General features: G+C 39.4%; 1 protein-coding gene across 1 annotated transcript in view; it reads left to right on the plus strand.

Moving 5' to 3' along the window:
- ICA1L (islet cell autoantigen 1 like) overlaps positions 1-14,062 on the plus strand; it is a 72,347-nt gene that overhangs the window by 41,426 nt on the left and 16,859 nt on the right. The window contains exon 9 of the mRNA XM_022567446.3: positions 2,081-2,124. Coding sequence (XP_022423154.1) covers positions 2,081-2,124 — 44 coding nt within the window. The remainder of the gene's footprint in view (positions 1-2,080; positions 2,125-14,062) is intronic.

A 14,062-nucleotide genomic window follows, 5' to 3' on the forward strand; every position in this document is an offset into this window, starting at 1 on the left:
AAGGTGATCTGAAATATAAGTATTTCACCCTTTTCTCTAGGGGGAAATACAAATTTTTTACTAACTTGGATATATAAATGTTTTAGTATATAGATTACACAATCAAATGTATAGATATGAATTAAATGTATTAACTTAGTTATACATTGACATTTAAAATTGTACATTAAGCATATTAAATTGGTAAATATTTCCGTTATCACATTTTATGAAAGTTTTATTCAGAATCTTCTCATACATCTTCAGCATTATTAAAGCTACCTTTTAAAATTTTTTTATTTATTTATTTTATTTTTGGCTGCATTGGGTCTTCGTTGCTGCGCACAGGCTTTCTCTAGCTGCGTCAAGCGGGGGCTACTCTTTGTTGCGGTGTGCGAGCTTCTCATTGCGGTGGCTTCTCTTGTTGTGTAACACGGGCTTTGGGCACGCGGGCTTCAGTAGTTGTGGCTCGGAGGCTCTAGAGCATAGGCTCAGTAGTTGTGGTGCACGGGCTTAGTTGCTCCTCGACATGTGGGATCTTCCTAGACCAGGGATCGAACCCATGTCTCCTGCATTGGCAGGCGGATTCTTAACCACTGCGCCACCAGGGAAGTCCGAAAGCTACCTTTTGAGTTAACTAACAGATTCCAAAGCACTTCACCTTCTCTTCCATTCAAAGTGTTTAAAACACCATCTATGTATTCTGTCGTTGGAAATTTCATCCCAAATCAAAGTATCTGTTTCCTCTGTAGGCTTATTTTGTAGTATTTGCAAATAAATACTATATTGCTTTTTAAGTGTCTTTAAAGGCTTATTTTTAAAAACCCTCCAATACTAGAGTTGTGAGGTTATACCCCTGGAATAATAACTAAATCTGGTTCAATTTCTTTATCTCATTTTTTTATTATTACACCAGATGGATGATATAAATTTCCAAAATTAGTATTGGTTCAGAATGTTTTAGGCAAATGTGCCTTCTTTTGTAAACATCACTTTGTTGTTCAAAATAGAGTACTCCATTTTTTCTGCAGTTCTTCATTCCCTCTAGTTCCCAAGTATTCTTGAGCAAAACCTTTTTTTTTATATACATCTTTATTGGAGTATAATTGCTTCACAATGCTGTGTGAGTTTCTGTTGTACAACAAAGTAAATCAGCCATACGCATACATATATCCCCATATCCCCTCCCTCTTGAGCCTCCCTCCCACCCTCCCTATCCCACCCCTCTAGGTCTTTGCAAAGCACGGAGCTGATCTCCCTGTGCTATGCAGCTGCTTGCCACTAGCTATCTATTTTACATTCGGTAGGGTATATATGTCAATGCTATTCTCACTTTTCCCCAGCTTCCCTCCCCACCCCTGTGTCCTCAAGTCCATTCTCTATGTCTGCGTCTTTATTCCTGCCCTGCCGCTAGGTACATCAGTACCATTTTTTTTAGATTCCATACATATGCATTAGCATATGGTATGTGTTTTTCTCTTTCTGACTTACTTCACTCTGTATGACAGACTCTAGGTCCATCCACCTCACTACAAATAACTCAATTTCGTTTCTTTTTACGGCTGAGTAATATTCCATTGTATATATGTGCCACATCTTCTTTATCCATTCGTCTGTCGACGGACACTTAGGTTGCTTCCATTTCCTGGCTATTGTAAATAGTGCTGCAGTGAACATTGTGGTACATGTCTCTTTTTGAATTATGATTTTCTCAGGTTATATGCCCAGTAGTGGGATGAGCAAAAAACCTTTTAATGCTTGAAAACTAAACTTCATACTTGATGTCGTTGGTGACAGATGTTCTCTGTGGTATAGTATTTAGCACAGCGTTTACCATGCTGAACGCGGTGCTTGGTGCTTCATCAATACTCAGTAAATATATATTGAAAGAATAAGAGGTGAAGGATTATTTTTACAGTCTGTGTAGCTCTAGAGAAGAAGATTTGTCTCAGACAGATTTTAGGAGATCTACCGGACAACTATTTTATATGTCTCCTCAGTTTAAAAAAAATTTTTTTTAAGCCACATAAAACTGTTTGTAGAGTATGAGTCCCAAATTTATTTTAACCAAAACCTTTGGATTTTTTTGTCTTTACTTTAGGTTAGTTTTCTCAGATGAGGAAGTGAGCTTGGGAAGTGAACCAGGTAAGATGGTAAATTCATTAAAATGTGAAATGATCACATTTAAATGCCAAAACAGTTTGTTACAGCCTTTGGGGATTGTGTTAATATCCATTCAATTAAAAAATGTTAAGTCCCTTTGTAAGCCTCTTCTGTACAAACTTGAGTTCGCCTTTTTTCCCCAGCTTTATTGAGGAGCTGTAATTGACATGTAACACTGTAAGTTTAAGGTGCACAGTGTGATGATTTGGTATATTCTAGTATTGCAAAATGATTTTCACCATAAGATTAGTTAACACATCTATCATCTCACATAGTTACCATATTTATTTTGGGCATAAGAACATTTAAGATTTACTCTCTTAGCAATTGTTTTTAACTATAGTTACCATGCTATATGTTAGATCCCCAGAACTTACTCTTCTTATAACTGGAAGGTTGTACCCTTTGGCCAATCTCCCCATTTCCCCCATCCCCCAGGCCCTAGCAACCACCAGTCTACTCTCTGTGTCTAGGAGTTCGGCCTTTTTAGATCTCACATTTAAGTGAGATCATAGTGTCTTCCTCTGTCTGACTTATGTCACTTAACATAATGCCCTCTTGAACAGCAGTGAGCCAGTGCAGCAATGAACGTGAGGGTGCAGATGCCACTTCGAGATAGTGATTTCATTTCCTTTGTATATAAACCCTGAAGTGGAATTGCTGGATCATATAGTAGTTCTATTTTTAATTTTTTGAGGAACCTCCATACTGTTTTTCATAATGGCTATACCAATTTAGACATTCCCACCAACAGTACACAAGGCTTCCTTTTTTTCCACATCGCCACCAGCATTTATCTCCTGTCTTTTTTATACAGCCATTCTAACAGTCATGAGGTGATATTTCATTGTGGTTTTGATTTGTATTTGATTTTATTAGTACTATTGAACACCATTTCAAGTCTCTATTGGCCATTTATATGTCTTTGGTTGGAAAAATGTCTACTTTGCCTATTTTGAACATCAGATTACTGTTGTTGGTTTTTTTAATATTGAGTTACATGAGTGCATTATATATTTTAGATATGAACCCCTTATCACATCTGTGGTGTGCAGATATTTTACCTAGTCTGTAGATTGCCTTTTCATTTTCTTGATCTTCTTTTTTTTCCCAGAGATTTTTAGTTGGATGTAGTCCCACTTGTTTATTTTTGCTTTTGTGTCTTGAGCTTTTTGTGTCATATACCAAAAATCATTGCCAAGACCAGTGTCAAGGAGTTTTTTTTGTTTGTTTGTTTTTTGGTTTTTTTTTTTTGCGGTACGCGGGCCTCTCACTGTTGTGGCATCTCCTGTTGCGGAGCACAGGCTCCGGACGTGCAGGCTCAGCGACCATGGCTCACCTGGACCGGGCACGACCTGGACCAGGGCACGAACCTGTGTCCCCTGCATCGGCAGGCGGACTCTCAACCACTGTACCACCAGGGAAGCCCTAAAATGTCTTTTGATTGGAGAATTTAATCCATTTACATTTAATTATTGATAGGTAAGGATTTAGTAATGCCATTTTGTTCATTGTTTTCTGACTGTTTTGTAGTTCCTTTGTTCCCTTATTCCTTTCTTATATCTTCCTTTGTGACTTGATGACTTTTTGTGGTGGTATGCTTTGATTCTTCTATCTTAACTTTTTATGTACCTATTACAGGGTTTTTTTTGGTGATTACCATGAGGCTTACAATAAAATGTCTTATATTTATAACATTATTTTAGGCTGATAACAATTTAATTTGATAGCATACAGAAACTCTATACTTCTACTTCTCCTCCCCTCACATTTTAGGTTATTGATATTATAGTTTACGTGTTTTTTACATTGTGTGTCCAATAACAAATTACTATCGTTTTTTTTGTTTGTTTGTTTTTTGCGGTACGCGGGCCTCTCACTGTTGTGGCCTCTCCTGCTGCAGAGCACAGGCTCCAGACGCACAGGCTCAGCGGCCATGGCTCACGAGCCCAGCCACTCTGCGGCATGTGGGATCTTCCCAGACTGGGGCACGAACCTGTGTCCCCTGCATCGGCAGGCGGACTCTCAACCACTGCGCCACCAGGGAAGCCCACTATAGTTATTTTTAATATGTTTGCTTTTTAACTTTTAAACTGGAATTGAAAGTGATTTATGAAAAAAAAAAAAAAGAAAGTGATTTATGCACCACTGTTACAATATTACAGAATCTGACTATGACTATATGTTTACCTTTACTGATGAGTTGTACACATTCATGCATTTTTACAAGGTTAATTTGCATCCTTTTATTTCAGCTTGTAAAGTGCCCTTTAGCATTTCTTGTAAGGCAGGTCTAGTGGTAATGAACTTTCTCAACTTGTTTGTTTGAGAAAGTCTTTATCAGGTCTTCATTTCTGAAGGACAGCTCTGCTGATACAGTATTCTTCATTGACAGCTGTTTTTTTTTTTCAATATTTTGGATATATCGTCCCACTCTCTCCTGGCCTGCAAAGTTTCTCCAGAGAAATCTGCTTATGGTTTTATAGGGTTTCCCTTGAATGTGACAAGTCACTTTTCTCTTGCTGCTTTCAAAGTTCTGTCATTGACTTTAGACAGTTTAACTATAATGGGTCACAGTCTCTGGTTGGGTGAAGTTGCTGCCCCTGCTCTCAGGTGGCAGAGGTGGGCAGGCTACTTGCTAGGCTCTGTGTTCAAGCAGTTCTGCTGGCTGGGCTCTGTGGTAAGGTGGTGCTGTGCTCTAGGGTCAGACAGTGTTACTAGCTGGGCTCTACAATCACCTCTAGTCAGGCAGGGTCGCTGGCTGTGCTCCCTCACCAGATGCTGCTGCTGCCTGGCCTCTGCATGCAGGTGGGGCTGCAGCAGGGCTTCACAATCTGATGCAGCCTCAGCCTGTACTTTGTGATCAGGCAGAGCCACAGGCTGAGTTTCATAATTGGGCAGGACTGTGGCTGTGCTCGGCTTTTGGGCAAGGTCGCTGGCCAGACCTCCTGGTAGGGTGGGGCCTCATACTGCACCCCACCGTTGGGGGGTGTCATTGACTGGGCTCCCTGCCTAAGTGAGACTACAGGATGTGCCCAGCAACTGGGCATGGACGTAGGCTGGGCTTTGCTGCCAGGCAGGGCTATAGACCGGGGTGTGCTGCTGGGCAGTACTGTGAGCTAGGCTGGGAGGCTCCCCAGGGTCCCTTTTAGGGCATCCTGGTCAGGTGGGCTGGGGCCATGCTCCCCGTTGGGTGGGGCTGCTGACTTGCTTCCCTGCCTGGGCAGGCAATAGAATATGCTCTGCAGCTGCCCCAGGTCTCAGTCCAGGCTTCCTGGTCAGGCGAAACTGGAGGCTATGCTCAGCAATGAGTTAGCTTTCAAGCAGTACCTAATTAGAGGGTCCAGTTATCTTCTTTAGGGAATTCTGGTCTTCTCTAAGATAGAGGTGCTTTTAGTGTAGATATTCATTTCACAGGGTTGTATGATTGTTTCAAAGTTATCCTCATATTTAAATTTGTGTTATTATTTTTGGTGTTCTTATTTTTTAATAAATATATATTATATGTACAGTCAACATATATATGAATTACTGTAGCTTTTGAGCCAGAAAAATTGGGTTTGAATGCTGGCTTTTTTTTAAAACAAGTCATTTATGCCTCTCATTTTTCTTATCTGAAAAATGAGTCATACACTCTTGCCTTGCAGGACATTAGGGCTAGATATATTTATCAACTATATAGCACACAGTAGGCATCCAATAAATGTGATAGGTATTTTTAAGTATACACATAAATACCATATTGATAAAAGAAACTATTTAAGAAGCTATAATAATCATGAGCTCATATATCTAACATACCTTCAGACTTATGTTCCAAAGGTTAGCTAATTTTGCATGCATAATCCTGTACCTAAGTAGAGAACATTTTTTTAACAGTCATAAATGAAATATAATGGACATTGTTGTAGTTTCACCATCCATCTATAGTATTATTTTGTCTTTTAAAGCCTGCTGTATCAGCAGTTATATCCCTTTTTTATTGAAGTATAGTTTATGTACAATATTATATGTTACAGTGTACAACGTAGTGATTCACAGTTTTTAAAGGTTATGCTCCATTTATATTGGATTGGCCAAAAAGTTCTTTCGGGTTTTTCCATAACATCTTACGGAAAAACCCAAACGAACTTTTTGGCCAACCCACCAGTTATTGTAAAATATTGGCTATATTCTCTGTGTTATACAATATATCCTTATAGCTTATTTTATATGTAATAATTTGTACCTTTTAACCTCATACCCCAAACTTGCACTTCCCTCTTCCCTCTCCCTACTGATAACTACTAGTTGGTTCTCTATATCTGTGTGCCTGTTTTTTTTTTTGTTATGTTCACTAGTTTGTTGTATTTTTTAGATTCCACATATAAGTGTCATCATAGTGTTTGTCTTTCTCTGTCTGACTTATTTCACTTAGCATAATACCCTCCAAGTCCATCCACATTGCTGCCAATGGCAAAAATAAACTCAAAATGTATTGAAGACCTAAATGTAAGGCTGGAAATCAGAAGTCCTAGAGGAAAACATATGCAGAACACTCTTTGCCATAAATCATAGTAATATTTTTTTGGATTCATCTCCTAAAGCAAGGGAAATAAAAGCAAAAATAAACGCGTGGGACCTAATCAAACCTAAAAGCTTTTGCACAGCAAAGGAAACCATCAACAAAATGAAAAGGCAACCTATGCAATAGGAGAAAAAATTTGCAAATGATATGACCGATAAGGGGTTGTTATCCAAAATACATAAACAGCTCATACAACTCAACATCAAAAACACAACCTAATTAAAAAATGGGCTACCATATGACCCAGCAATCCCACTACTGGGCATATACCCTGAGAAAACCATAATTCAAAAAGAGTCATGTACCAAAATGTTCATTGCAGCTTTATTTACAATAGCCCAGAGATAGAAACAACCTAAGTGTCCATCATCGGATGAATGGATAAAGAAGATGTGGCACATATATACAATGGAATATTACTCAGCCATAAAAAGAAACGAAACTGAGCTATTCGTAATGAGGTGGATAGACCTAGAGTCTGTCATACAGAGTGAAGTAAGGCAGAAAGAGAAAGACAAATACCGTATGCTAACACATATATATGGAATTTAAGGGAAAAAAATGTCATGAAGAACCTAGGGGTAAGACAGGAATAAAGACACAGACCTACTAGAGAATGGACTTGAGGATATGGGGAGGGGGAAGGGTAAGCTGTGACAAAGCGAGAGAGGCATGGACATATATATACAGTACCAAACGTAAGGTAGATAGCTAGTGGGAAGCAGCCGCATAGCACAGGGAGATCAGCTCGGTGCTTTGTGACCACCTGGAGGGGTGGGATAGGGAGGGTGAGAGGGAGGGAGACGCAAGAGGGAAGAGATATGGGAACATATGTATATGTATAACTGATTCACTTTGTTATAAAGCAGAAACTAACACACCATTGTAAAGCAATTATACTCCAATAAAGATGTAAAAAAAAAAAAAAAAGGGCAGAAGACCTGAATAGACATCTTTCCGAAGAAGACATACAGTTGGCTAACAGGAACATGAAAATATGCTGAGCATTGTTGATCATCAGAAAAATGCAAATTAAAACTCTAATGAGATATCACCTCACACCTGTCAGAATGGCTATCATCAAAAAGACCACAAATAACAAATGTTGGTGAGAATATGGAGAAAAGGGAACCCTCGTACACTGCTGGTAGGAATGTAAATTGGTGCAGCCACTGTGGAAAAAAGTATAGAGGTTTCTCCAAAAACTAAAAATAAGACTGCCATATGACCCAGCAATTCCACTCCTGGGTATATATGCAAGAAAAACCCCAAAACAGTTATTCAAAAAGATACATGCATTTCAATGTTCATAGCAGCATTACTTACAGTTGCCAAGAGGTGGAAGCAACCTAAATGTCCATCAATAGATGAAAGGATAAAGAAGATGTAGTGTATATGTACCTAGTCATAAAAAAGAATGAAATTTTGCCATTTGCAACAACATGGATGGACTTAGAGGGTATTCTGCTAAGTGAAATAAGTCAGAGAAAGACATACTGTATGATGTCACTTATATGTGGAATCTAAAAAATACAACACACTAGTGAACATAACAAAAAAAACCCCAGGCACACAGATATAGAGAACCAGCTAGTAGTTACCAGTGGGGAGAAGGAGGAGGGGAGGGGAAAAATACGGCTAAGGGTTTAAGAGGTACAAACTACTGTGTATAAAATATATAAGCTACAAGTATACATTGTACAACACAGGGAATATAGTCAACATTTTATAATAATTATAAATGGAGCATAACCTTTAAAAATTATGAACCACTATGTTGTACACTTGTAACATATAATATTGTACATCAATTATATTGCAATAAAAATTTTTTTAATTAAAAATGGTCCTGGGGCTTCCCTGGTGGCACAGTGGATGAGAGTCCGCCTGCCGATGCAGGGGACACGGGTTCGTGCCCGGGTCCAGGAAGATCTCACATGCCGCGGAGCGGCTGGGCCCGTGAGCCGTGGCCACTGAGCCTGTGGGTCCAGAGCCTGTGCTCTGCAACGAGAGAGGCCACAACAGTGAGAGGCCCGTGAACTGCAAAAAAAAAAAAAAAATGGTCCTAATAATAGTTGAAGATGTAAAAATCTTGGATTTTTTTTTTTTGTCATTCTTTTTTTTTTTTGCCACACTGCATAGCATGAGGAATCTTAGTTCCCCAACCAGGGATCAAACCCTGGCCCCAGCAGTGAAAATGCCAAGTCCTAACTCCTGGTCCACCAGGGAATTCCCTACCTTGGAGGTTTTTTTTTTTTTTTTTGGTCTCTGTCTATACTGGGTTGCAAATTAGGTAGAGATGTGGGAAACAGACTCTAAGAAACTGGCTCCTAGTGTAGTAATAGGGCATAATTTATCCCAATATAGGCCCCAAACTTAGAGATAATTTTTTAAAAAAATGTTTGCCTATGGGTGTTTTGTTTGTATGTTTGATTTTTTAATGTTAAACATTAAAAAAATATGCTGTCTTTTAAGTACATATGTTTGATCTTTCCCTTCATATGAAATCACTACTCTAAATGAGAAATGTGGAGATGCTGCTCACAGCTATGCACAGCTCTTAGAAGAATAAAGCAGCCTTTGAATTAAAAGTACAACATACCCTGTTAGGAACACAGATTTGAGCCAGGCTGTCTGGTTTGAACCTGAGCTCCACTGTTAATTAATTGTGTGACCTTGAGCAAGTTACTCGACTTCTTGCCTTACTAGTGCCTCATCTGCAAGGTGGGGATGCCATGGTTATGGTGGCATCCGGTAGGGTTTTTATGAGGATCACCAAGGTTAACGTGCACCAAGCCCTGAGAAAAGTGCCAGGCACTCAGTAAGCTCTGTAGCCACATTAGCTGTTACTAGTTTCCAGGTCCCCAAACCATGCAGTATAGGATATGGAAGTTTGGCACAAAAATTGCATCAACTTCACAGTTTTGCCAAGTGTCAACTCGTTTTAGAGCATCTGTCCAAGACCTGTGCTAGGCCCAGAGAACACAGAGATGACCAGCTCCACTCCTCCACCAGGAAATCCTGAGTCTGATACAGACATGAGCAAATAAACCAGTAGAAGGCAGCATGGGGAATATTACACATGTGTTATTAACTTGAAAAATTATAATCCTCAAGGAATAACCTCAAGTAATAATGTATTGTTAAGTGTATTTGTTTTCTATTGCTATGTAATGAATTATCACGGATTTGAAAAGCACAACATATCCAATCATTTATTCATTCATTCAACATAAAAATGAATTCCTGGGGCTTCCCCGGTGGCGCAGTGGTTGAGAATCCGCCTGCCAGTGCAGGGGATATGGGTTCATTCCCTGGTCCGGGAAGATCCCACGTGCCATGGAGCAACTAAGCTCGTGTGCCACAACTACTGAGCCTGTGCTCTAGAGCCCGTGAGCCACAACTACTGAGCCTGCGTGCCGCAGCTAAAGCCCGCGCACCTAGAGCCCATGCTCCACAACAAGAGAAGCCACTGCAATGAGAAGCCTGCGCACCGCAACAAAGAGTAGACCCCGCTCGCCGCGCGCAGCAACGAAGACCCAACACAGCCATAAATAAATAAATAAATAAGAATATCTGTTGTGTCAGAGACGTGGAGAGCAGGCAGAACAAAATATAGTTGACCCTTGAACAACGTAGGGGTTAGGGACACCAACCGCCTCCGCACCCCTACCCTCTGGTCCCCGTGCAGTCGAAAACCCACATGTAACTTTTGACTCTGCCAAAATTTAGCTACTAATAGCCTACTGTTGAATGGAAGCCTCACTGATAACAATCAGTTAACACATATTTTGTATGTTATATGTATTGTATACTGTATTCTTACAATAAAGCTAGAGAAAAGAGAAAGTTATTAAGAAAATTATAAGGAAGAGACTTCCCTGGTGGAGCAGTGGTTAAGAATCTGCCTGCCAATGCAGGGGACATGGGTTCAAGCCCTGGTCCAGGAAGATCCCACATGCCATGGAGCAACTAAGCCCATGTACCACAACGACTGAGCCCTCATGCTGCAACTACTGAAGCCTGCGCACCTAGAGCCCGTGCTCCACAACAAGAGAAGCCACCGCAATGAGAAGCCCGTACACCGCAACAAAGAGTAGCCCCCGCTCGCTGCCACTAGAGAAAGCCTGCAAGCAGCAATGAAGACCCAATGTAGCCAAAAATAAATTAAAATTAAAAAAAAAATTATAAGGAAGATAAAATACCTTTACAGTACTGCACTGTATTTATGAATACAGTACATTTACATTGTTTACAAGATGGGTCATCTATCAGTACCTACATCAATATTGTCTTACATAATATAAAGCACTGTAGATATTATATGTATTACTAACACTAGACATCAAAAATAAAAAGATAATGTGAAAAAGAGATTCATATTTATTTACAGGTGTAACGATTCATGCGTCTCTAACAAAGAAGCAGCAATATGATTGCATTATTGTAGCCTAGTGTAACTGCTAGACTGTTTGGATGCCTTCGGTGTTAACTGTGGGGCTCTGGATGGCCAGGGGCATTGTCCAATTTCAAAAGAACTTTAGAAGTCAGTCCCTTCCTGGCAAGGAACTTCCTGACTTCAGGGACAAAGCATCAGTGAAACCGATTCAGAAAAAGGGTTTTCATGGTCCAGTCCTTCTTGTTGTACAGCCAGAAGACTGGCAGCTGGTGTTTACCTTTTCCCTTCAAGGCTTGGGGGTTAGCAGCTTTATAGATGAGGGCAGTCCTGATCATGCATCTGACTGCATTTGCACAAAACAGAAGAGTTAGCCTATCCATTCCTGCCTTAAATCCTGGTGCTCACTCCTTTTCCTTACTAATAAATGTCCCTAGTGGCATTTTTTTACCAGAATAGGACAGTTTTGTCTGTATTAAAAACCTGTTCAGGCAGATATCCTTTCATATCAATGATTTTTCTTAATGTCATCTGGGAACTCGTCTGCTGTATCTTTTTCAACACAGTTTCTCCTGTTATCTTGACCTTTTTTAAGCCAAACCCCTTTTTAAAATTATCAAACCATCCTTTACTGTCATTGAATTCTCCAGCATTAGATCCATCACCTTCCTTTTGCTTTAGATTGTCATATAATCTTTGCTTTTTCTCAAATCATATTAGTCTATAGGTACGCCTTTCTTATAGCAATCCTGCACCCACATAAAAGCTGCATTTTTTTTTTTTTTTTTTTTTGTGGTACGCGGGCCTCTCACTATTGTGGTCTCTCCCATTGCGGAGCACAGGCTCTGGATGCTCAGGCTCAGTGGCCATGGCTCACGGGCCCAGCCGCTCTGCGGCATGTGGGATCTTCCCGGACTGGGGCATGAACCCGTGTCCCCTGCATCGGCAGGCGGACTCTCAACCACTGCGCCACCAGGGAAGCCCAAAACTGCATTTTTAATACGAGATAAAAAGGTACTTTACCAAATGTGTGAGGTTTTTGCACCTGCTGGCACAGCTGCAGTGATGGCTTCATGAATTTCCTTTTGTTTTTTTTTTACAATGGTCCTTACCCTGGATTCATTTATCTTGAAATGGGCAACTGCAGCTGCATACCTCAATCTATGATACATACCAAGCATTTCAACATTTTCTTGTAATTTTCTGTGCTTCTTGGAAGCACTTCCAGCATCACTAGTGGCACTTCCTATGGGTCCCGTGGTGTTATTCAGAGTTTACAGTATTACCGTAAACATGAAAAATACGCAAGACTTGAGAGATCAGTTTTTACTGTGATACACAATTTATTGGAGAAACGAAATGGTCGTGTGGCGATGATTAGTGTCACATGGCATTTTAAGCTGATACTCCCAACACTTGAACTCACTGCAGTAGCAACCGGAGGTGGCTATGAAATTACTACAGTTAATTTTATGCAGTTATGATTTAATTACTGCATCTTTACGTTTGTTTACATTTCTCTCAGCTGCAAATTGTGCCATAGCAATGTTTGTGTGCCTAAGTTTTGATAAATTTTAACTTTTTGTAATAGATTTGTGTGTATTTTATGGTAGTAAATGATAAAAATAGACTAGTATGTACATATATTTTATGCATTCATGACATACCTAACTTTTTCTTAATGATTTTGATATTTCTTGACTGTGAGGTTCTTCTGTGAGTTTTTTCAAATTGTCACAAATCTCCAAAATTTTTTCCAGTGTATTTATTGAAAAAATCCACATATAAGTGGACCTGTGCAATTCAAACCCTTATTGTTAGGGTCAGCTGTATAAAATGGCCTTTTGGAGACTATAGAATGAGAACAAATCCACCAGGGAAGGAATAGGCTTTGGAATGTGAAAAACTTTATTTAATTGAGGTATAATTGACATATAACATTGTGTTAGTTTCAGGTGTACAACATGATTTTTGGCTATATGTATACACTGCAAAATGATCACCACAGTAAGTCTAGTTAACATCCATCCTCATACACAGTTACAAATTTTTTCTTGTGATGAAAACTTTTAAGATTTACTGTCTTAGCAACTTTCACATATGCACTACAGTATTAACTATAGTCGACATGCTGTACATTACATAGTTATGACTTATTTATTTGGAAGTTTTGTGCCTTTTGACTCCCTCCGCTCATTTTGCCTCCACCCCTGCCTCTGCCTCTGGCCTCCAACACTGTTCTCTACATCTGTGAGCTCAGGTTTTGTTTGTTCTTTAGATACCACATATAAGTGAGATGGTACAGTATTCGTCTTTCTCTGACTTATTTCACTTAGCATAATGCCCTCAAAGTCCATTCATGTCATTGCAGATGGTAAGATATCATTCATTTTTTATGGCTGAATAATATTCTATTGTATATATGAACCACATTTTCTTTATCCATTCACCCATCGATGGACACTTAGGTTGTTTCCATATCTTGACTATTGTAAATAATGCTGCAATGAACATGGGGGTGCATTTAACTTTTTGAAATAGTGTTTTCATTTTTTTGGATAAATACCCAGAAGTGGCATTGTTGGATTATATGGTAGTTCCATTTTTAAATTTTTTGAGGAACCTCCATATTGTTTTCCATAGCCACTGCACCAATTTACATGGAATATGAAAACTTTTAACTTTCAAGAGGGCATAGATATAACAGAGGACCTGAATACCTGTGGGTATTACAAATTTATTTGTATATATATATATATATATATATATATATATATAGTGTTATATATATACGTATGTGGTTTTTATATATGGTTCTTTAAATTTTTAGATATATGTATTATAATCTGATGTGGTCAATTGAACAGTTTGGTCACATTATCATAAAATACTATAGTAGGGGGGCTTCCCTGGTGGCGCAGTGGTTGAGAGTCTGCCTGCCGATGCAGGGGACACGG

The sequence above is a fragment of the Delphinapterus leucas genome, chromosome 8 (assembly GCF_059928025.1).
Source record: "Delphinapterus leucas isolate spDelLeu-1000000601 "Yukka" chromosome 8, BTC_Dleu_Yukka2, whole genome shotgun sequence".
In the NCBI taxonomy this organism is placed as follows: Eukaryota; Metazoa; Chordata; class Mammalia; order Artiodactyla; family Monodontidae; genus Delphinapterus; species Delphinapterus leucas.